Source organism: Lipotes vexillifer, unplaced genomic scaffold, assembly GCF_000442215.2.
Source record: "Lipotes vexillifer unplaced genomic scaffold, Lipotes_vexillifer_v1.1 scaffold629, whole genome shotgun sequence".
NCBI lineage: Eukaryota > Metazoa > Chordata > Mammalia > Artiodactyla > Lipotidae > Lipotes > Lipotes vexillifer.
Genome location: NW_006774188.1, coordinates 296926 through 321796, shown reverse-complemented (window position 1 = coordinate 321796; position 24871 = coordinate 296926). Strand labels below are relative to the sequence as shown.

At 41.9% G+C, this 24871-nt stretch overlaps 2 protein-coding genes across 2 annotated transcripts in view; one reads left to right on the top strand and one right to left on the bottom strand.

The window, feature by feature from the left end:
- Window positions 1–2788, top strand: part of ARG2 (arginase 2) — a 28863-nt gene extending 26075 nt beyond the window's left edge. Inside the window, exon 9 of the mRNA XM_007449008.1 lies at window positions 1795–2788. Coding sequence (XP_007449070.1) covers window positions 1795–2000 — 206 coding nt within the window. The 3' untranslated portion in view covers window positions 2001–2788. The remainder of the gene's footprint in view (window positions 1–1794) is intronic.
- On the bottom strand, window positions 2232–24758 carry VTI1B (vesicle transport through interaction with t-SNAREs 1B). The gene is made up of 6 exons (XM_007449009.1): window positions 24247–24758; window positions 10530–10588; window positions 8157–8348; window positions 5782–5955; window positions 4142–4203; window positions 2232–2557 (listed from the first exon to the last, which is right to left on the bottom strand). Exons 1-6 carry the CDS (start codon window positions 24359–24361, stop codon window positions 2461–2463), a joined length of 699 nt encoding a protein of 232 aa, XP_007449071.1. The 5' UTR covers window positions 24362–24758; the 3' UTR covers window positions 2232–2460.
- Window positions 24759–24871: the final 113 nt, after the last annotated feature.

Genomic DNA, 24871 nt, shown 5'->3' with positions numbered 1-24871 from the left:
GCTTTTGGTTTTAAGGCTACTTTAAATGACCTCTCATTGCAAAATTTAAGCAACTACCACATGGTACTTCAATACCACCTTGTGAAACTGGGGTCAAAATAGCATAGAGACCTCACACTGAAAGGTCCAGGACCATAGAAAACCCTTGACTAGTTGGGATAGATACGGAAATTGAGAAATGGTCTCCCTGGCTCTGGAGCCTACCAGAGCCTTAGGCACTAAAGAAAGGGAAAGAATGCTTGTCTATCAGATTTGACAGGGGCAAGATAGCCTTATTCTCAGACCCACAACTGCAGATGTTGTCAACTGTCCTTGGCCAGTGAACCTGGAAGTTCAGTTCTCCATTCTGGTTCCCAGTAACACCACTTAGAGCACAGGTTGGTAACCTCTAGCACTTAGATGGGGCAGTGGTCAGGCCGTGTCCCTCCCTCCCCTGCTGCAATGTTATTCTAAAAGGCTGTCTGTCCTGACACTGTCAACTAGATAGATAAAGCAGTTTGCTTAACTTAACTTACAAGGTGGCAACAGTCTAGAAACATGGGTAATATATATTTTTAATAGCTTGTACCCTCTTGGTTTACTTCTGGGCTATGAAAAGGTCCACGTTTAATCAGTGGAAATCAGACATACAAGCCATCAGACACAGATGAACGTGCAGGCAGGGATTGGTGGAAATGCTATAGTAACATACCTGCTCATTGTCGTTTTGCACAGCGCACTGAACTCTGCATTGCTAATAAGGGACAGCACACTGAGCGGATGTAATAGCACTGAACATAACATGTATCGGTACTATAATGTAATATCAGTAAAACAATAGGTATATTCACCCCTGCTTCCAGGCTTTATGGCCGCCCTAAATACTCGGATACTTGTATTCTCCAGTGCTAGTTTCTTCAGATGACTCTTGCAGGAGGTAGATTAACTTCATCCAGAATAAGCAACTATATATACCCAGAAGTGTATATGTGCGTGCGTGCGTGCGTGCGTGCGTGCGTGCGTGTGTGTGTGTGTGTGTGTGTGTGTGTATATATATATACGTACTGGGGCGGTGGTAGAGGGCAGGTCTGGTCTGGAGAGATTCTTTTCTGGTCTAATCTTCCCATTTCAAACCCTTTGGCACAAGTTCCCAAACTGTCACAGAAGGTAACTGGAGTTCAAATTAAAGTATGACCAAGTCTTCCCTTGACCAAGTGCAAGATGCTGGGTTAGTCTGATGGGAGACCTAAAAACTGTGTCCGAAGTGGAACCTGCCCTCAGAGCTCAGGGGTGAGAGTGAGATATGCAGTAATAACTATACTTTAGGGCACATGGTGCCTTAAGAGATACAGATGCAGCAAGAGTTCAAAAGTGGGAACTGTGCTCTGGCTAGTGAGAAGTGAGAGATCTGCTCTTCACGCAACTACAGGCAGGCATCTAGGAGGGCCCAGAAACACTGGAAATGACACATTTCCCCTACTAGGTTGGAAACTCTTGCTACCACCCCCCTACCCCCCACCCCGACCCAGCTCCTACCCAAACCAGAAAGCCTGTCAGCTATGCCTGTTACGTTCACTGAACAGGGGTAATTGATTTTATTACCGTAAAGGTTTCTTTCAATCCTACTCTGGTATATGAGTGTTTTTAATTTAAATTCATGCCCAAAAGAATGAGGAATAAGGGGCTTCCTGATGGTGGATAATTTTATAGTAGAAAATGACTTGTTTTTTACCTTAGCTTGTTCTACCCAGGTGGGACGACTCTCACTGAAAGTAGCAGCTAGGAAGTTTTTTTGGTCATACTTTGTTCTTTCAGGGTTGCTCTCGGCACTGGATCTTGTGGAAGTCAATCCTCGGTTGGCTGCGTCAGAGGAAGAGGCCAAGGCTACAGCCAGCCTGGCAGTGGATGTGATTGCTTCAAGTTTTGGGCAGACAAGGGAGGGAGGGCACATTGTCTATGACCAACTTCCTACTCCTAGTTCACCAGATGAATCAGAAAGTGAAGAACGTGTAAGAATTTAGGAAATACTGTGCGCGACACGTGTCTGTCGCAATGGGCATTCCAGAGTTGGGAGGCATTTGTGGTGACAGATACTAAATGATCGTCTGGGTCAGTACTGCCTTAATGAGAACATTTGTGCATTCTCACAATTGTAAAGTTTCCTTCCCCTTCATTTTGGTGACCGATAATACTACTGTAAATGTATTTGGTTTTTTGAAGCTCACAGGGTATTAATATGTTAGAGCACTATGTAAACTTAAAGAAGTCATAAACAGCATTTACTACCTTGGTATATCATACTGGTCTTATTGCTGTTCCTTCACATTTAAGTGGTTTTCCATCTTCCTCCCTCCTCCCACAGTCTGGCTACACAGTGCCTTCTTGAACCGTTAGCTCACAGCAACAGGAAGATTTTTCCACATCTCTAACACCATTCACAGAGTCACAGTCCTGGTCCACAAACCGTTCCCTGTAGGAGGTTCAATGCTTGCGAAAGAATCTGTAATAAACCAGGCCTCCCAGGATGGCTAGCTCCAGTAAGATGACAATGGAAAGTAGCAGCTTGTTGGTTGTCACTCTACAAGGAGAAGCAAAGTGGGATGTAGTCAGAAGTCTGGACAACCTTATTTCTTTCCATTCTTAATACTTAGGGGTTTGACCTGGGGCCAAGGCCAGATACTGTGAGGCAGACTAAATTTTTGATCATGTGGCCACTTAGTATTACCAGCTAAAGAAACTTATAAATAATTACTAACTACCTCACAGAAATATTGAAAATTGGGGCAAGAGATACCAAAGCACATAAATGTTTTTTCTACAGTGTCTTCAAATGGTAGCTAGTAGTTCACTTTAAAAATAGTTTTTCTATGAGCGGCTAGTTCGAAAAGTATTAAATATACATATGAAGAAGCACCCCATTTCTGAAATCAGGCTGAATCATATTTCAAAACCGCAAAAATACAAACTCACTACCTAACCATCTAGAGCTGCACTGATTACATGCTACAGCTGTGAGCACACGTTAGGAGGAGGGTTGGCGGCACACGCTCCAGCGCTGAAGTCCAGCTCGGGTGGGGAGAGGGGTTCCTGCTTTAGGATAAGTAACTAACTAGAAGCTGAGTAGTGCCTTTCAATCTCTTGTGAACTTCTTGCCCTTTTTACTTTCTTCCTCTATGGGTACCTCTATAAAGGCAGTAAATTTTTTGAAGCTCCTATACGCTTTTCTTAACACAAAAAAATCTCATCACTCTAAACTGAACGTATTCCCCTATTCCACAAGGAATTTGCCACCATTTAGGAAAATCTCACGCTCCTGCTTGTTTCATGACTTGGCTGTAGTTTGTTTCATGCATACCTACACCCACTTACCCCAAATTCAGCCTCAGTGGCAATACTTCCTTTCTGCCCCTGGTTTTGTTGCTGTCAGCACTTACCTCAACGTTTTTGTTTTTGTTTTTGTTTTTAAGTCAACTTCTACTAACAAGACAGAACTCCCAAATAAGGGGTTGACTCCCATGAAGGGCAAGCAGAGCCAAAAGCAAGTACGAAGCAGTAGCAGTAAAAAGTTTTCTAATTAAGTGTTTACAGATTTATTTCCAGGAATATGAAGCTCTATTCCCATGTGCTGTCTTCTCTAAGGAGAGTAAGCTGGGATTAAAAGTCCTTCCAGGGACTTCCCTGGTGGTGTAGTGGTTAAGAATCTGCCTTCAATGCAGGGGATGCGGGTTGGATCTCTGGTCGGGGAACTAAGATTCCACATGCTGCGGGGCAACTAAGTCTGTGCGCTGAAACTACTGAGCCTGCGCACCACAACTAGAGAGAAGCCCACGCACCGCAACTACTGAGTGCGTGCACGGTAACAAAAAAAAGATCCCGCATGCCGCAACAAAGAGCCCGCGTGCTGCAACTAAGACCCGACGCAGCCAAATAAATAAATAAAATAAAAGTCCTTCCAATGGACAGACTTTCCACTGCTCTAAATCAGAGCAGTATATACACTTTTAACAAAGGACTTTGTCCTGGGATATTTAACTATACGATATTTTTTATTTCTTTTGCTTTATTAGCACCTTTGCCAGTCACTGCTTAAAGCTTTGACATTCTTGGTTGGAAGATATTAGAATTAAGAGAAATTAATCTTGTGACTATTTTTAAAACTTACTTCCTGGACATTGAACGGAGAATCTTCCGACTTTTGCTCAAGTTTTCACCTGTGTTTACCAGCTGAGAAGAGAAAATAGCAATTATTTCCCCCTTCTTTCGAAAGTACACACTGTAGAATTGAACATTCCTAAATTGACAGTGGGCATTAAGGGGTATATGTTGAAAAACTCCCAGAAATCGAATCAATTTAAATGATGGCCTCTGCATATAAGTAGAAGAAACTGGAAAGGACAATATACTTTAGTACTCATCAAGTACGCCTAGGAATGATTATATCCCAAGGTTTCTGTGGGGAGACTTCCGGGACTGGGCTAATCTTTCACCTTGACTACTCAAAACAAAGTCTTCAAGTGTACCTGCCAGTAACTGAAGTAACTGAGCAACTTAAGATTTGAATTTCATCAGCCAAACTCCAGAAGAGCCTCTTGAGTTAATGTTTGTTTTTGCAGGCTGGTGGACTACCATTTTTGGGATCTGGTTCTTTCTCCTTTTTTCTTTATCCCTTTAAGAGACACACTGAATTGTGCAAGGAATTAAATATTTTTTAAAGCCTTTTTTATTCCCTTTTGGTTGCCTGTTACTAATCTATATAGCTGGAGGATATTTCAACAGATGCCACCTGCCATCTGTTCCTGTTCCCCAGAGACCTTGTTAAGTTGATCTCTCAGCTCATTCCTCAGCTTTTAAGTTGAACTAATCCACCTGGTTAAGTTCAAAAGTGAAAAAAACATACAATCTGTAAAACAAATTGCCTTCTCTACAGCTTATCTTGAATTCGGTACTTTATTGTGGATTTTCACTAAGGAGGGAAGGGGGCATCATTTTGACTTAATTTTAAGAATGAAGAATAACAGCTACTAAGCTGAAAAAATAACTCAGTGTGGGGATTTCAGATGATTTTCTCATATATCTAAGTCTTGCCCACAGTATCTGTTTTTCGGTTTGGATCTGCCTCATGCTCTTAAGAATACAGCATTCCATTGGCAAGTTGTACTATTTTTAAAATTCCTTTGCAGATGGTACAGAAAGGAAGGAATGAATTGTTTTCCATAGCCTCTTAGAGTGTAGTAGATTAGACACCACAGTATAGTCATCATTTGGCCTGAGTATTTGTTTTCTTCTCACAATGATCTCCCTTACCTTAGGTAACAGTAAAGAGTTAGAGCCCAGAATTGAACCTCTGTAAATTGTCAGTAGTACTATTTTATGACATGTGGAAAATAGCCTTGGCTCTAAATGACATGAAAGCATCATCTACTTAAAGAGATCTTAGCTTTCCTAAGAATAGCACACGTTCTACTAGACACGAGAAATGAAAAATCTGATTCATAATACAGGACCTAGTAAAAGGATGGAGTGGCTACAATCTTATTTGACAATCTTCAATAAATGCAGAAATTGGATTTCTGCAGTCCACCCCTCCACCCCCCCCATGACTTCTAAATCTTAGAAGTAAAATTACTTCCAAGGGATATCTTTCAGCCAAGCAAACTACAGACAGAGAAAAGAGTAAGAACCTCAAAGGTCATACCCTGAATGTGGAACTGTGGTAGCCTCTGGCACTAGCAAGGCATCGAGCTGTAATGGGCCCACCTACTTTCCCCACGCTTGCCCCTCTCCCCATCCACTCAGACTTACTCTACTCTTCGTACGTTCCAACTGTTCACGTTGCTCCCCCAGCTCTTCTATGATTTCTGAGCCAATCTGGTCAGTCTCTGCAGCAATCCGATGAGAACGCTCAATACTCTGGGTGACCCGGTTCAGGCTGTCAGTGCCTTGCAGAAGCAATGCCCTTTGAGGCTGTAGCCGATTCTGACAGCAGTATGGAAGGGAAATGTTATACTTCTTCCATTATAAATGAAGTTATAAGAAGGAATATCGTGTGCAATAATTTTCATTACTTTTAAGGCAACCAAAGATGCTAACAAATCAAACTAAAAGAGAACCTGGGATTCAATCTAGGATCATAATACCTCCCAATTCACTGCTTCTTACACTTAAGTGAGGCAAGAAAAGGATTAAACACATCAGAGCTTTTTCCCTGTGCTCCTGATGAATTTGAACTGGTTCATGTGCTTTCTGGACTAGCAACTTCTGAGAGGCAATGGCCCTGATGTGGGGTACAGTAGCTTCCCCAAAATGCATACAGCCTGTAATTTTGAGAGAGCAAACCAACTAAACTCTACTGCCCTAGAAATAGTTTAATTTACTGAAAATGCCCACTGATTGGTATTGAGGATTGAGGGACCATGAATAAGCTATTTGTTTTCAGCACATATAGAACTCATTTAAAAGTGTGAGACACTACCACATTCTGGGAAAAAAGTGGCTACACTCTTGGTAAGCCTCCAAAAGAATTTCACCTTAGGCCAAACACAGAAAACAAAAACTGAAGTTGTTGCACTGGTGATTTGCTCTCAGGGAAGGTAATATCTGGAGCCAAGAAAGCTGCCCTAATTTCCCAAGCACCCTATTTCTAAATCTCCACCAAAGTTTTATTCTACCTATAATCCTAAGCACAGAAGGCATAAGGACAGAAGTAGCCTTTGTCAGGCCAGAAATAATCACTGACAGAAATGGACGCAGTTCTAAGTTCTCAGCTATTCAAAGCACGCATGTGCACACACTCAAAAAGGGGCTGGCTCACAAGGCCTATTACTGAGCAGGTGACTATTAGCACTAGACCCCACCACCAAGAAGGCAAAAGATGCATCCCCAGATTAGAAGCAACAAGAAGGCTTTTTAGTTCATATATGGCATATGAACAAGTGGATGAGGAAACCACTGAATGAGTCTGAAATAAATCCCAGTTACACTGGCTTAAAAGCAGCAGGAAAAAGGGTTTTTAAAAATAAAAGATGGGGATTTTCAACTGATTAGGCTTAAGAAAGAGCAGGAAGAGACAGTAAGGTCACACAAATCAACCCCAGATTCGGAACAATAATTCTATTGCAGGTGGTTTGTATATCTAAATAGTTTCTGAAACTAATAATTTTAAAGCAAAATTATTATTTGGAATTATCTCCCCCCTTTTTGTTTTCAGGGCTTTTTGGGTCACAAATGACCAAAGTCACTATACACCTTTCATCTCACTTTAACAAGCTCTACTTGCCAGCCTTTTCTCACCCTCCTTTCACAAGTGAATTTTGAAAATTTAACATTCTCAAATACTCTAGTTTTGACATTAGGAATGTCAGGCTAGTATCATTTGAATATCTCTTAAACTATATTCAGGATGTATCATGAGATAGGATTTGTTTAAAATTGTGCCACTAGCCTTTCTACATCCGTGCAGTCTGCACTTGTGGGCCCCTGTTCACTTCTCTCCCACATTACTGGTCAGGCCATTTCTACTTTGTGCTGTGGAATATAATCCCAAATGTAACACATAAAATTTAATCTTTGTGAAGTTTTATTCCTTTAACTATGTTCTCTAGACAGTTTGAGAATACAGGTTTTCGGCTTAGTCAGTCTAATTTTATAAATGAGAATACTGGAGGCTAGAGAGTCAGTCTGGCTCACTTTCTATCACAACAAAGTAAGGTCTTAGCCTGCTTTTTGAGAAGCAGCCTGCTTTCTCTACTGTATCTGGGCTGTTGGGCCATCCTGATATAAATGTAAGGGAAAGCATGGATTAATTTTGTAACAATACTCTGATAAATTAAAAGCCTAACTGAACTTTGGGGGCATATGTGAGAAAAAAACTGGATCAATGAGTCAGACTACAGAGTCCAGGTGTAATATGAATAGGTAACACTTGTATATCACCACCTCACACCAAGCACTGTTTTATACATAAAGGATACAAAGAAATCTAAACAAGCAAATTGTTTGGAATGATCTGCATTAAATTCAGTAGCGGTGGGCACCCAAGGGGAGAAGGGGAATTGGATGCAAGAAAGAGGATAAGGTGGAAAAAAAGTCAAGTATGCACTGATAACATGAACTGTACTCCACAATATGGTTAATCATTGTACCACAGACCAGTAAGGGAAAAGACAGCTGAAGCTTACCATGTGCTCATTATCTACAGCGTATGTACCATATTTCATGTCTCCTCGACCCCCAGGAGTGGCTGTCAAAGGTGTGCTTCTCACTTCCCGATGGAGTTTGGCAAGGTCCTTCCGGTAGGTTCGAAGCTTAGACATCATAGGGTTACGAAAAGATAGGGGGGCATAACGTAGTTCCTCTTCCATCTCTGCCAGCTAGGAAAGCAGAAAGTAGTGAGTAGGTGGCCTGCTTCTGTTCTCTCTCATATGGGTAATATGTCTAGTTTGGACTAATCAAACCACAGACCACCATAAATAAATACTCAACCATGTGGTCCAGGAGGGCAGGAACCACACGTGACACGTTCACTTCATTACTCTTAGTGCCTGGCACAGTGCCTAGCAGGCATAGAACAGGCCTTCAAAAAGTATGTGATGAGTGAGTGAGAAAACTAACAAGTACCTTACAGCTTATTAAACATTTTTTACATGCATTCTCTCATTTAATCCTCACAACAGATCAATAAGGTAGGAAATACTACTTCTACTTCATATATAAGACTTGATGAAACCTGCTCAAGATTACATAACAAGAGAAGTCAGGATTCAAAAATCTTCAACTTCTCTTTTCAGTATACCAAGTTCTTAGACTGTTATGGTTCAAGTGCTATCATGAAGCACTCTGAGATCTACTGTACTAAAAATGCTAGGAGCATGGCATCAAGGTTCTTCCCTTCCTCCTCCTTCTGAAAATCAACTGTTTGTCTCCATGTCAGAATAACCAGGGGTCCAAATCATTTCCATTTTTCTGGGATAAGTAAACTGTAACACCTAGACCCAATTTACATGAAGCCGTCTGTCTGGGATGGCCAGAGTAGGACTGGTTAATTTTTTTAAGTTCAGAGAAAGAAAGTATCTAAGCACCAAACAAATAAATTGGTATTAATTAAAAGGTTTTTGAAATGCTACCAAGATGTTAAGTGAAAAAGAAGACTGGCTCTGTAACAGGTATCACGGATATGCCCAGCTGTACACAGGTATTAGAAAAGTTTCTGGTACTCCCATTATGAAGGAGATAATTTCCACAGTCTGGTAGGCTGATCCTTCTTAAAATAGATGCAGAATAGAGAAAAGGATGCAGATAAGCTTAACTTCTCAGAACTGCATTGAGTGAGATAAGGAAGTTGTTCTTCAACAAGCAATAAAGAAATTCTCTGGCTTAAAAAGAATTTTTCAGTCTACTCTGGAGTAGCAAATACTAGGGGCAACTATTTCTTTGGAGTACTACCAGGGACCCGGATTTTAGCTCCAGCCTCCTAAAAGGTTTTGCTGAAACCACAGCACAGTGATATGGAGAACAGAGGACGCTTACTTCTAAAAGGTGAGAGCAAAACTTGCTTTTTGTTTCTTTGTTTGTTTTTTGTTGTTGTTAAACAAAAGGCACAGGTTAAGAGAGAAGCAGTTCTTAAACTGCTCAGCAACCTGGACCAACATCTGACAAGCTTTGGGTCCTGACTGGGAACTCATCCTGTCCATGCATGCCTTGCCCAAGGTACCAAATCCTCCTGTCTTTTAAAATAGAAGGGAATAGGGACTTCCCTGGTGGTCCAGTGTGGTAAAGAATCCGTCTTCCAATGCAGGAGACGCAGGTTCGATCCCTGGTCAGGGAACTAAGATCCCACATGCTGCTGGGCAACTAAGCCCACGAGCTACAACTACTGAGCTCGCACGCCTCAACTAGAGAGCCCACGTGCCACAAACTACAGAGCCCACGTGCCACAACTACAGAGCCTGCTACTAGAGAGAGAAAAAAACCCGCAGGCCACAACTAGAGAGAAGCCTGCCCACCGCAACAAAAGATCCTGAGTGCTGAAACTAAGACCCGGCACAGCCCCAAAAATAAACAAACAAATAAATAAATAAATTTAAATAAATAAATAATAAAATAAAAACTACACTGGCATATATGCAAAATTCAACACTCTCCAAAAAAAACAAACAACCCCCCCCCCCGCAAAAAACCAGAAGGGAACATGGCTAGAACCACCTCTGAGCTCCATTTTGTGTGACAGTAAGTTTAACAAAGGAGAATAACTGATCTTAATGGCCAGCTTTTAAAATGAGATTTTAAAAGACCACCCAGGTAGAAGTATGAGAATGTCCTTATTACAGCAGCAATGTATTATCAAAGACTCATTTCAGGAGAGTCTCCAAGCTTTACCCATTTGTGTTTGCCCCTCAACACCGAGCCCCATCAACTGGCCTCATCTGGTAAGAAATAATCAAAAGCAAGATCAATGGACAGGAACAGTTCATCTGTGATCAGGTCACAAGCATTACTTCTGGAAAAGACCAACAAACAGGAAGAAGATATAAGGACTTGTTCCTTGTTCTCACCGTTTCATTTGCTTCCTGTTGCTTTTCATCAAAACCTCTGATCAACTTCTTCTTCTCTTCTGGAAAAGACAGACAAGTTTTCAATGCTCAGTCCTGCTTCCAAACATTCCTAGAGGCTATACCCTCTGCTTAGAATAAACTCCACATTCCTTTCCTGAGGGTACTACTACAGTACTTAATCACCCCTAAAAGATATTTAGAAACACAGGGGAACTAGTTATCACAGTAACTGGGGGGAAGGGAGAGGGACGTTATTACCATTGGCATGAAGTGTCCAGGGAACAAGACTATCTATGCTATGGACAGTCCTGCATAACAATGATCTGGCCCCAAAGACCAACAGCATCCCTACTAGGAAAGACAACAGGTCTAAATCAATCATTGTCAGTCTTTTTTCACCCATCCTAACAGAGGAACCAGGCACACTTTCATCAATAAGAATGTTTAACAATACTAGTTCTCTGAAATCTTTGTCCCCATTTTCACCCCCACTGTAAATCACATCTCTATATTAACCCTTATCCACTGCTGTTCTGCAAAACAAATTCAAAACCCACCTACTCTGCTCGCTGGAGAGACTGCATGGTATACAGCACAAGTTTCTCAGCCATACCCACTGGCAGTGGTATGGGAAATGACGTAAAATACCACTGACTCACACAGGGAAAGTCACTCCTCGTTCAGTACTTTGCATCATATCATTTTAGTGCTAGTATGTCTTTAACACCTAAAAATTACTAATCTCCCCTTTTAACAAAAACAGAACAGGCTTTAGCTTCAAAGCAATAACATCCAACTAAAACAGCACTGTTTTTCCTTCACTGTATTTTTTCTGATCCTTTAGATAGGTTCTATAGATTTTCCATTTAAGGTAGTGATATAAAATTTCCTTTAAAAGTAACTATGTATTAAATAAATGCATTTTACATGAAATACTCATATAAATAAAATGATTATAGTAAAAATGGTGCTTGGACACAGCAAAAATGATGAAGGGAGTACTGGCATGCTGTCACCTGGTAAACAACTGTATGGGGGAAGTGCTGGTGAGTAAAGGGGCTTAGGTTCTGGTTCTAGCTTTGGGTCTGACTCAACATGTAAGCTTGGATAATTCTCTTCATCTCTTTGGGACCTAACCTCCTCCCTTGGCTATAAAATGAGGAGGTAGATCATACCTAACAAGCATATCTTTTTTTTTTTTTTTAATTTTTTTTGGCTGCATTGGGTCTTCATTGCAGCACGCGGGCTTTTCTCTAGTTGCGGCGAGCAGGGGCTACTCTTCAGTGTGCGGGCTTCTCATCATGGTGCCTTCTCTTGTTGCGGAGCACGGGCTCTAGGCACGCGGGCTCAGTAGTTGTGGCTCACAGGCTCTAGAACACAGCCTCAGTAGTTGTGGCACACAGGCTTAGTTGCTCCACGGCATGTGGGATCTTCCCAGACCAGGGCTCAAACCCATGTCCTCTACATTGGCAGGCGGATTCTTTACCACTGCGCCACCAGGGAAGCCCTAACAAGCATATCTAACAAGCAAAAATTAGTCCTATTTATGAGGAGTTTTTTTTTTTTTTAATGTATACATCCAAATGAATGTTCTCCCTGGAAATCTATACGTAATCTACTTATTACCACAAAGTTACCATTGCTTACAATATTTTTTGAACTCATCTTTTGGAATTATGTTCACAATCTGGGGATAGTGTTCTTTTTTTTTTTTTTTTTTTTTGGTACGCAGGCCTCTCACTGTCGCCACCTCTCCCGTTGCGGAGCACAGGCTCCGGACGCGCAGGCTCAGCGGCCATGGCTCATGGGCCCAGCCGCCCCGTGGCACGTGGGATCCTCCTGGACCGGGGCACAAACCTGCGTCCTCTGCATCCGCAGGCAGACCCTCAACCACTGCGCCACCAGGGAGGCCCTATAGTTTTCTTTCATTGTGGTAAAATATATACATAAAATTTACCATTTTAAATTTACATTTAAGTATACAGTTAAAGGGCATTAAGTACATCCACAATGTCGTGCAACCATCACCATTATCCACCTCTAGAACCTTTTCATCATCCCAAACTGAAACTCCATACCCATTAAACACTAACTCCCCATTCCCCCTCTCCCTGGACTCTGGTAACCACCATTCTACTTTCTGTGTCTATGAATCTGACTACTCTAGGCACCTCATATAAGAGGAATCTTACAATTTCACTTACCATAATGTCTTCAAGGTTCATCCATACTGTAGCATGTATAAGGACACGGTCTTTTTTTTTTTTTTTTGCGGTACGCGGGCCTCTCACTGTTGTGGCCTCTCCCGTTGCAGAGCACAGGATTCTCAACTACTGCGCCACGAGGGAAGCCCAGGGCACGGTCTTTTAAAAAGCTCAATGTGATTTCTAAATACAAGCCAGCACTTCCATCAACTGAAGAAAGAGCAATCTTTTCCAATGCCAAGAAAACAGCTGAGTTGCGCTTACAAAGGGATGGCACGTGGGTACTCAACATGCTGTCCTAAGATTTTCTTGGATAATTCTGTTTACCCTGATTTTCATCTCACACCTTGACTTTAAAGCCAAATACCATGTAAGATGTAACACCACTGTAATGCTTTATATGGATTTACATTTTGTTAATCACAACAGCATCTAGCATGTCAGCTGTCCACTGCTTTTCAACTGATCATAAATCATTTTGCTTGTGTATATTCTATATTCTCAACTTGAGATCAAGTTCCTTCTGAGTAGAGAAATTTACTTTTTCTTTTATACATCCCATAGCTTCTAGAACTCTAAACCTGGTAGGGTACTCCTTAGACACTGCTATTGCCTACAAGAGCAAATGACAATGCACCCTTTACTAAGCTGCCTTCATTGTTATGTGACATTCCCTAAATAGGTACTCCAGGTAAACTATTTCTCACTACACACCACTCACAAAACCCAGGGTTTTTGTTTTGTTTTGTTTTGGTTTGGTTTGGTTTTTGCGGTACGCGGTACGCGGGCCACTCACTGCTGCGGCCCCCTCCCCTTGCGGAGCACAGGCTCCGGACGCGCAGGCTCAGCGCCACGGCTCACGGGCCCAGCCGCTCCGCGGCACGTGGGATCTTCCCGGACTGGGGCACGAACCCGCGTCCCCCGCATCGGCAGGCGGACCCTCAACCACTGCGCCACCAGGGAAGCCCCAAACCCAGGGTTTTTTGTTTTAAAAAAAAAAAAAAAAAATAGGAGAAAGTTCAGCCCTGGCAAATGGCCTACATCTTGACTAACCATGATGTAACTGAAATAAGTGCCAAAGCAGCTGTTATTATCCTTGAGTAGTCTGCGTTTTCAGCTATCAGCAGTGAAATAATATCTGCAATCAAGAATGGCCACTTCCATGGAGAGCTATCATATTATTTTGCAACAAGCATTCACTAAAGTGTTGAGTGTCGTCACTCCTCTGAATAGGCACATCTCCAAACTCAAGCACACTCACTTCTGATCCAGGATGACAGTATTCTCTAAGTGCATTCCCGTCCTAGATTTTTCTACATCTCTATTAGTCATAAATTCTCCTCCTTTATTCTTTCTTTGTTAAAAGACATGAAAATCTGCATTCCTAAGAATGACTCAAAGAAAGTAGCTACATAAATAAGAGTGGGGGGGAAGGAGGCAGCACACAGAATCTTGATCCTTTCACTAACTTCCCTGCATGATTCTGTTATTCTCAGTCTTTTTGGAATACTCTGCTCTCTATCTGATTTCATAAGGCATGCATTCTACTAGGAGTGCTCTACAACTTATATACTTTTAAAGGTTCAAGAGATTAAACCCCTACCCAACTGAGAGGTATCAATAGCTGTTCCTTTATGCTTTAGACTCAGAATTGTGAAATCAATGAATATTAGAGCTGAGATGGACCTCAGAGATCATCTAGTCTAACCTTCTCATTTAGCAGTTGAGGAAATTAGAGCCTGCAGAAACTGTCTTCCCCAAGGCCACAGAAGGAGTAGATGTGTAGCAACACTAGTTCCAGAATGCAAGTCTCCTGACTCCCAACCCAGTGCTTCTGTACACTATAGTGTTGAGGGGCATTTTCGTGCTCCCAGGTATACAGATATAATATGTTCAAACCTCTTAACCTCTTAATTTTTTATGGAGTTAGAATTAACACTACAATCAACTACAAAACAATAGGACTGATACTGGGAAGAACGGACACCAGAAACAAGAGTGAGCTACTCCAAATAACACTATCCCCTACTCCACATGCCTTCCCAAACCCTTCACCTGTGACTGACTCACTCTGAAGCTGAATGTTTGGTAAACTGGGTGGATGGCCGCACAATGCCCCGGACATGGAATAAAATGGAAACACCCAGCTCTGAAAGTGCTAGAGGAAGCCTACCTCATGTTCGACCAAGGTGGCAGCCTCTCTTTCTTATAGGCTGTTTGAATTGCCAGCCCAAGAATGACTAACCTTGGTCCATCAGAACTGTGGAAATAACATCAGTTTCACCAGGATCTTTAAAATCTGTGATTAATGTTTTTGGCGCCCCATTGTGGCATTTCTAGGACCTACATCCTCTTTGTAGACCACATGGTTACCTGATCCTCTCTAAGCCTGTTTCCTCAACTATAAATAAGAAATGTAACGGTACTGACCTCGTACAGTTGTCTGAAAGAGTTAAAAGAGACAATACACATAACAAACACATAACAAATGCCAGGCATATTAAGGGTTCAATAAATAGTAACTACCACTGTTTTTTTAAAGTATATCCCTAGGTAGGAAAAACTAAGCAAAAACAAAATTCACCAAAGAATATGAAGAGTGTTGGAAAAATTAAAATTCTGCAGTCAGTGAGTAATTGTGTTTACCAACCTGCTACATATAGTCCTTCACAGTTATTTTTTCTGGTTTCTAAAATAATGGAGTCTCACGTATAGATACTGAGATTTAAGTGAATTAAAATGAAAAACGTTCAATACTTTTATAATGTTCATTAATAATGTGCCTTCAGGTGCTACAAAACTAAAACTAAAAGTCATGATTATAGGTACTTACTCTATTAATTGGATAAGAATTTATAGCAGTCTGAGGTATTTGGAGAGACATCTTCATATGCTGCAAAGCTAAGACTAGAAATTATGGTTGTAGGTGCTTAATGTAATATTAAATGAATTAATAATTATCACATATGCTAATGTATTGTCATTGTCATACAAAATTCCTAAAGTAGGACACATTGTGTCTGTTATCCTATCCTTTTTTTAAATAGGTATATATATATATATATATATATATATATATATAAAAAGTGGTGAAACTGTGGAAAACATGGCAGAATAGAAATAAAATCACACTGAGTTTTTATACCCAATCATATATTATTACTATTTTCTTCCCAACAATTCACAGTATTTATACAATCATTCAACAAATATTTATAGAGCACCTAGTATGTACTAGGCACTGTTCTAGGTGCTTAGGATACATAATTAACAAAACAGACAAAATATAGAGCTTATGATAGAAGAGGGAACACTTCCAAAGTTTTTTAAGAGGCCAGCACTATGCTGATACCAAAACCAGCAAAGAACACCACAAGAAAATTATAGGCCAATATCCCTGGTGAATGCAGATTCAAAAATCCTCAACAAAATAATAGCAAAATGAATGGCATTTTCTATAGAAATAGAACAAACAATCCAAAAATTTTTAGGTAACCACAAAAGACCCCAATTAGCCAAAGCAATCTTGAAAAAGAAGAACAAAGCTGGAGGCATCATGCTTTCTGATTTCAAACTACAGCTGACCCTTGAATAACAAGGGTTTGAACTGGGCGGGTCCACTTATACACAGATTTTTTTCAGTAGTAAATACTACAGTACCACATAACCTGTGGTTGGCTGAATCTGCAGATAATGAGGAAACTTGGATAGGAGGGCCAACAAGTTACACTCAGATTTTCAGCTGTGCAGAGGGTTGGCACCCAGGGTCAACTGTATATTACAAAGCTATAATAATGAAAACAGTATGGTACTGGCATAAAAACAGATTCAAAGCTCAGTGGAATGGAAAAGAGAGCCCAGAAGTAAGTCCACACATATATGGTCAATTCACTTACAACAAAGGAGCCCAGAATATACAATGGGGAAATGTATTAGGAAAAACCCAGTCTTTCTCCCTCCCAGCTTTCTCTCCTTTATAGGAAAAAACTTAGTCCTTTCTCCTGTTGTTTGTTTCCCGCGTGTCTCCTTTACTCCTCACAAAGAACACTTCACTTTTGGTCACCGAATGTATGTTTTTTTTTCCCCACAGCAGCAATTCTCTGAGACACCAGCTGGGTGTCCTGCAATTCGACTCAATTCTGACTCTATCTACCCAGAGACAGTATCAGATTCCAGAGGTTCAGGGCTCAGTCCCGCAAGACTGGCCCCACCACCACCTCAGATGACAACTGCAAGTAGTAGGTCCTCAGGTTACCCACAACTTCTGTCCAATTTGGTTACAAACTGGAGGTTCCCATGACCCCCTCCTCAGATTCAATTAATATGGTAGAGAGGCTCACAAAACTCAGAGAAACACTTACTTAGGTTTACCAGTTTATTAAAGGATATGATAAAGGATACAGATGAAAAGCCAGATGAAGAGAGACATAGGGCAAGGTCTTGGAGGGCGTCTTTCCCCTCCTGTTCTGTCCCGCAGGACCTTCTGTCCCCGCAGAGTTGAGGTGCACCACCCTCCCAGTGTGGATATGTTCAACCACCTGGAAGCTCTCTGAGCCCCATACTACTGAAATTTTATGAAGGCTTCCTCACATAGACATGGTTAATTATTAATTCCATTTGAAGCCCCTTTCCCGTCTCCAGAGAAGTGTGGAGCAGGACTGAAAATCCAAGCTTCTAATCATGGGTTGGTCTTTCTGGTAACCAGCTCCCATCCAGAAGCCACCCAGGAGCCCACCCAGAGCAGTCTCACTGAATAAAAGATGCTCCCAGAAATTACAAGGGTTTTAGAAGCTCTGTGCCAGGAGAGAGAGAAATATTTGTTTCCTGTTCCCTCACAGAAAAGGACAGTCTCTTTAATAAATGGTGTTGGGAAACATTTGACAGTCACATACAAAAGAATGAAACTGGGCCACTATCTTTGCACTATATATAAAAATTAACTCAAAAAGGATTAAAGACTTGAATGTTGACAATGATATTTTGGATTTGGCACCAAAAGTAAAAGCAACAAAAGCAAAAATAAACTAGCAGGGCTACATCAAACTAAAAGCTTCTGAGAGATCCTAGGCAAAATATGCTCTGGCATAAATTATACCAATGTTTTCTTAGGTCAGTCTCCCAAGGCAATAGAAATAAAAAACAAAAGTAAACAAATGGAACCTAATCAAACTTACAAGCTTTTGCACAACAAAGGGAACCATAAACAAAACGAAAAGACAACCTAGGAATGGGAGAAAACATTTGCAAACGATGCAACCAGCAAAGGCTTAATTTCCAAAATATGCAAACAGTTCATACAATTCAACGACAAAAAAACAAACAACCCAGGGCAGGGCTTCCTTGGTGGTGCAGTGGTTGGGAGTCCTCCTGCCAATGCAGGGGACACGGGCTCGTGTCCGGTCTGGGAAGATCCCACATGCCACAGAGCAACTAAGCTCGTGCGCCACAAACTACTGAGCCTGTGCTCTAGAGCCTGCGAGCCACAGCTACTGAACCCCATGCGCCTAGAGCCCGTGCTCTACAACAAGAGAAGCCACTGCAATGAGAAGCCCGCGAACTGCAACAAAGAGCAGCCCTAGCTCGCTGCAACTAGAGAAAGCCTGTACACAGCAATGAAGACCCAATGCAGCCAAAAATAAATTAACTAAAAAACAAACAAAACAAAACAGGGACTTCCCTGGTGGTCCAACGGTTAAGATTCTGTGCTTCCACTGCGGGGAGCAAGGGTTAAGATCCTATATGCCACGTGGTGCAGCCAAAAAAAAAAAAAACCAAAACAAAACCAAAACCAAACAAAAACAGACTCACAGATATAGAGAACAGACTTGTGGTTGCCAAGGGAGAGAGGGGGTAGGGGAGAGAAGGAATGGAAGTTTGGGATTAGCAGAGGCAAACTGTTATATATAGGATGGATAAACAACAAGGTCCTACTGTATAGCACAGGAAAATATATTCATATCCTGTGACAAACCATAATGGAAAAGAATACGAAAAAGAATATATATATGTATAGCTGAGTCACTTTGCTGTACAGAAGAAATTAACACAACATTGTAAATCAACTACATTTAAAAAAAAAAAGGCAAAAAACACATACCAGAAAATACATTGCTTGAAAAAAAAAAAAAAAAGCTTCTGGATAGCAAAAGGAAACTATCAACAAAATGAAAAAACTTTATTTACTGGGAGAATATATTTGTAAATCATATATCCGATAAGGGGCTAGTATCCACAATATATAAAGAACTCATACAACTGGATAGCAAAAACCCAAACAATCCAATTATAAAATGAGCAGAGGATCTGAATAAACATTTTTCCAAAGAAGACATACAATGGACAACGGGTACATGAAAAGATACTCAATTTGACTAATCATCAGGGAGATGCAAATCAAAGACACAATGAGATATCAACTCACACCTGTTAGAATGGCTATTATCAAAAAGACAAGAAATAACATGTGCTACAGAAATTCAAAGAAAAAGATATCAGTATGGCTGATAGCAGTTTTAAATGCCTTCATGAAAAGGATCAAATTAAGCAGTTTAAACATTTAAACTTCTTCTTGTTACTTAAGTAACAAGAAATAAACAAGAATGCCAATACATGCTGGCTGTGTGATCCTTTTAAATATCATATGAGAAGGCATCTATAAGAGTGAACTGATTATCCATTTAACTAACTTCTTCAGGGGTCATTTTTAGAATTAGATTTGCTTATGCTTCCCATTAACAAAAGAATGATTCTCATGTAAATGTTAAAATTTTAAGCAGTGTTTTATGGACTGAGGCCAACATTTTCTTCTGGAGAAAGTAGTCTCTACAACTGGAATGTAATTAATAGAAAACCATGATTTGCTTTTTAAATCATTAGTTTTGTACATAAGCATTCATTCAATGAGTACCTGTTGAACATACCTACAGAAGATTAAATTGGCAGGTCAGATTTCACCTGCAGATTTGCTCTGTTTGGTCCGTAAAGCATTTGAAAAATATCTGAGTTGGGGGCTTCCCTGGTGGCACAGTGGTTGAGAGTCCGCCTGCCGATGGAGGGGACAAGGGTTCGTGCCCCGGTCCGGGAAGATCCCACATGCCATGGAGCAGCTGGGCCCGTGAGCCATGGCCGCTAAGCCTACACGTGCGGAGCCTGCGCTCCGCAACGGGAGAGGCCACACAGTGAGAGGCCCGCGTACTGCAAAAAAAAAAAAAAAAAAAAAAACTTAAACAAAAAAATATCTGAGTTGGTGGCTCACAAATAAAAATCAAGGGGCTTCATGTATTAAAAAAAAAAAAGAAAGAAAGAAAGAAACAACATGTGTTGATGAGCTTATGTCCTATTTCAGTGGTCTTCAAACTTGACAGGCATCAGAAATCCCCCAGAGGGCTGTTAAAATAGACTGTTAAAACAGTTAATGATTCAATAAGTCTTGGGTGGGAACCAAGAATGTGCATTTCTAACAAGTTTCCAGATGATGCTGATGCTGTTGGTTCAGGGATCATACTTTGAAAACCACTGTTCTAGTGAAAGGAAGACAAATAATATACTATAAACATCATAAATATGTAAAGTGTCTGGGCTTCCCTGGTGGCGCAGTGGTTAAGAATCCACCTGCCAATGCAGGGGGCACGGGTTCCAGCCCTGGCCCGGGAAGATCCCACATGCTGTGGAGGAACTAAGCCCGTGCGTCACAACTACTGAGCCTGTGTGCCACAACTACTGAAGCCCGCGTGCCTAGAGCCCATGCTCTGCAACAAGAGAAGCCACCGCAATGAGAAGCCCGCGCACCACAACAGAGTAGCCCCCACACACCGCAACTAGAGAAAAGCCCGCACGCAGCAACGAAGACCCAACGCAGCCATAAATTAATTAATTAATTAATTAAAAAAAATATGTGAAGTGTCTAGTGTGTTAGAAGATACGTGCTCTAGAAAAAAAGGGAAAGTAGTGCAAGGTAAGGGTAGCTGTATACAGAGCTGGTATTCTTATGTTTTATTTAAATAAAATATCCAATTTCCCATATAATAGGAATAATGGCTAATCGCTGTTACTACTGGTAGGCAGTATTTTTTTTTTTTTTTTTTTTTTTCGGTACGCAGGCCTCTCACCGTTGTGGTCTCTCCCTCTGCGGAGCACAGGCTCCGGATGCGCAGGCTCAGCGGCCATGGCTCACAGGCCCAGCCGCCCCGCGGCATGTGAGATCCTCCCGGACCGGGGCACGAACCCGTGTCCCCTGCATCGGCAGGCGGACTCTCAACCACTGCGCCACCAGGGAAGCCCTGTTAGGCAGTATTTTAAGGGCTTTAAATATATTAGCTTGCTTGATCCTCAAAAAATCCTTATGAAGTAAATATAATGACTGATTCCCATTTTGCAAGGGAAACTAATTATGTTAAAGTAAGTTGTTCAATGTCACCAAGCTATTAAGAGGTGGATCTAGGATATGAACTCAGGCAGTCTGGCTCTACAATTCTTGCTGTTAAATATTACAATACACTGCCTTTCAACTCATGTATCTTCTTCATAAATGTTATTTTTAATGGTAGGAGAAGAAATATCTGTCAGGCTAGAATACGTTCTCTATTCTATATAATCACTCTTGATGTTCTCATCCACAACCCAAACAAGCCTGCTTCTACTCTTAACATTTCTTAAAGTTATCATTCACTCAACTGACCAAGTGAGGAAATGCAGACATTCTTGAATCTGTCTCCCTCACTCCTCATGTCCAATCAGTATGGTTAATTTCTGTCCAGAATCACCTCTTGGATTTGGGACTCTCTAGATTCCCATGTTACCTAGATGACTGCCACAAAGGCTCCTAACATGGTCCCTGGTATACAGATTCTTGTGCCTCTCTTTCATCCTCTACTCAGCCACCAGCATTCTCCTTCTAAAATTAAATCTAACCATATTAGTCAGCTATTTGAAGTCCTTTACTGATTCTCCATATCAAGTCTAGATGTCTTAATGTGACACTTAGGTCCCTTAACTGTCTGGCTGTGTCTTACTTTCCTCATCTATTACTATTCTCCCACGCATACCTTTTATTTTTTTTTTAATGAAAGTGGCAGCCACTCTTTATTAAGAATCTTTTTTTTTTACATCTTTATTGGAGTATAATTGCTTTACAATGTTGTGTTAGTTTCTGCTGTATAACAAAGTGAATCAGCTATATGTATACATATATCCCCATATCCCCTCCCTCTTGCATCTCCCTCGCACCCTCCCTATCCCACCCCTCTAGGTCCCACACATATCTTAAGCTCCAGTAATAGTTGTGAATATTTGATTATTTTCTTCCTTTGTTGCCTCTTTCCATTTCCCCTCTCAGGCAGACTCCTGTTCAACCCTTGACACTCAGTTAGAAGTTCCCCTTTCTGTGAAGCTTCCCTCTTGCTCCCCCACGCCCATGTTAGGTTTTTCTGTCATGGTCTCAAAACTATCTTAGGGCTCATCACACACTTTGTTGTAAATTTGCTCCCATTTAAGGCAAGAATTCTTGGAACTTCTCAGGGCTCAGGACACGAACTGATACGTAATTCTCAATAAATGTTTATTGAAAAAACTGAATTCAATTACAGAGCATAAGCTAAATGCAAGGGATGTGTTATGTACATTATTCAGTGCTTCATAATTCATGGTGGAAAATAAAGCTTCATAGGTGGAAAGCCTATGAAGTAGTCTCAGGACTAGAAAAAGGAGGAATCAGAGATGAGGCCTGGTGTGTTTGCTTAATTAAATTCAACTAATTTGACAAATATTTATTGAGAAGTATGAATAAAGTAGTGAATAAGAAGACTAAAAGTTGTTGAAATTCTTATAACCTGCGGATATGTGTATATTCTATTTACTTACTCATTGAACAAAGCATTACCAGCAACTCATGTTAGAGTATTTTGCACTTGGGTAGAAATTCACACCTTTTTGAGTGTCCTCTTTGCAGGAATTAGAAGTTTAGGTAGATGAATATAACTAACTCAGTTTTCTATTTTTCAAAACAGAATGTCCTTTTGCATTATTTAGCCTTACAGAAATAGACATTGCAAAATTTAACTCAACACGAGGCTGAAAAAATGGTCTATTTTTCAACCATGTAAATCAGATCCCATCACTCTCCTGTTCTATATCCTTTAACTGCAAGCCACTACATTTAGAAAAAGATGCAAATCTTTCACCCTGGTCTACAAGGGCCCATGCAATCTGGCCCTGCCTACCTCTTTAAAGCCTCACCTACTACCACTATCTCCCCTGCTCATTCTACCCCAAACACACTGGCCGCCTTGTTCTTCCTAGAACATACCAAGCTCATTTCTGCTTAAGGACATTTGCAGTACTATTCTGTCCTCCTGACACTCATTTCTCCTAGATTTTTGCGTGGTTTACTCCCTTACTTCAAGGCTCTGCTCAAATGCCACCTCCTCAAAGAGGCCTTTCACAGCCACCCAATTTAAAATTAGAGCCCCCCCCATTCCTTGGCCCTGCTTTATTTTCCTGTATTGCCCTTAACACCACTTCTTAATATTTATATATTATCATCGACCCATCAGAACAGAGATTTGTAAGTCTTTTCACTGTAATGTGCAATATTACCAGCATCTAGGACAGTGCCTGGCACACAGCAGCCTCTCCCAGTAAATGTTAAACAAAGGTATGAATTTCATTCTCACCAGAGTCATTCAATTCATATGACCTTGGGTAACTCAGAGAGCAAACACTCAAGCTTTGACACTTAAGTAAAAGCAATAAAAGTCTCATCTGCTTTGCCATCAAGATCTATTTGTCTTAAGGCAAAGAACTATAGGAGACCTTTCTATACAGATTCAACTGGAAAACTCTTAGCTCCTCCAAGCAAAGCTTGCAGCACTCTGAATTTTGAAATCAAGGGCCAAGAGACAGTCTAAGCAGAGAGTTCATAAGGGGACCACACCTAAAGACCACAATCCTGATTTTATAAACCAATCCCCCTCACGACTGGTTATTTACCAACCCCAAAAGTTATGATTCCCTTGGGTTCTTAACCCTTTTTGTGCTAGAGATCCTCTGCCAGTCTGGTGAAAACTACGGACCTCTTTTGAGAATAACACTGTTAAATGTATAAAACAAAATACACAGCAGAAACTAACACAACAATGTAAAGCAATTATACTCCAATAAAGATGTTAAAAAAAAAAAAAAAAAAAACAGAGAGCTACACAAGAAAACCCAATTCTACTCAAATACCGGATCGCAGGCTTAGGTCTCCTATGCTCTTCCTGCCATAGTGAAAATGAAACGAGAAAACTCTGAAGGCTACAGGAAGATCAAGAGGGAGATGACACTCCGAGGTGCATCCCTGAGCACGCTAAGTGGCGGCAGGGAGATCCTGGGCTCCGGGACCCAGCCAGCCCTAGGGGGCGTGTCTGAGGATGAGAAGCGGAAAGAAGGGAAGGAGGGTCTGGAAAGGGGATGGGAGCTCTTCTTCCCAGCTAGCGGAGCTGGGTGCCCCTGGGCTCAGCCTGCCCCCGCCTCACCTGTCCCAGCCGTCCCCAGGAGCCGCTCCGGCACCCCTCGTAAGTCTTCATGGAGACCGCGGAAGATCTCATGCAGTTTCTCGAAATGCTCTGAGGAGGCGGCTGAGTTAGCCATGGCGCAGGCCGCTCTCTAGCAGCGGCAGCCGAGATTCCGGGCACGGGGCCCGTTCCTACTCCGCCGTCAGCCGCCCAGCCGCGTAGGCATCACGGCGACCGCCGCCACCGCCGCTCAGGACGAGGCGCTTCCGGGGCCGCGGCGGGGTCCTCCCGAGCCGGAACGCCCACCCCCTGCACGCCGTCACTGACGGCGCGCCGGGTGCCAAAGCCTGACGGAAAGTCGGGCGGGCTGCTCTGCCCCGGCTACTCCTGAGGGAGCGGTGGCGCTCGGGCGCGAGCGGCAGTCTCGGAACCCCGGAATTAGCCAGTCCGGGGTTGGGAAGAGCGCCACGGCGGAAGGGACTGTGGGAACCCGCAGGCCCGGCGGCGCGGCCGCCTCTCTCCCGGGCCCCGCCTTCCGGCGAGGAGCGGACGCTGCAGTGCATGCCGGAGGCTGTAGTTCGGCACGGAAGACGCTCAGACTCGGAAGTCAACCATTGCTGGGGGCGGTAGTTCAGCCGTCGCGGCC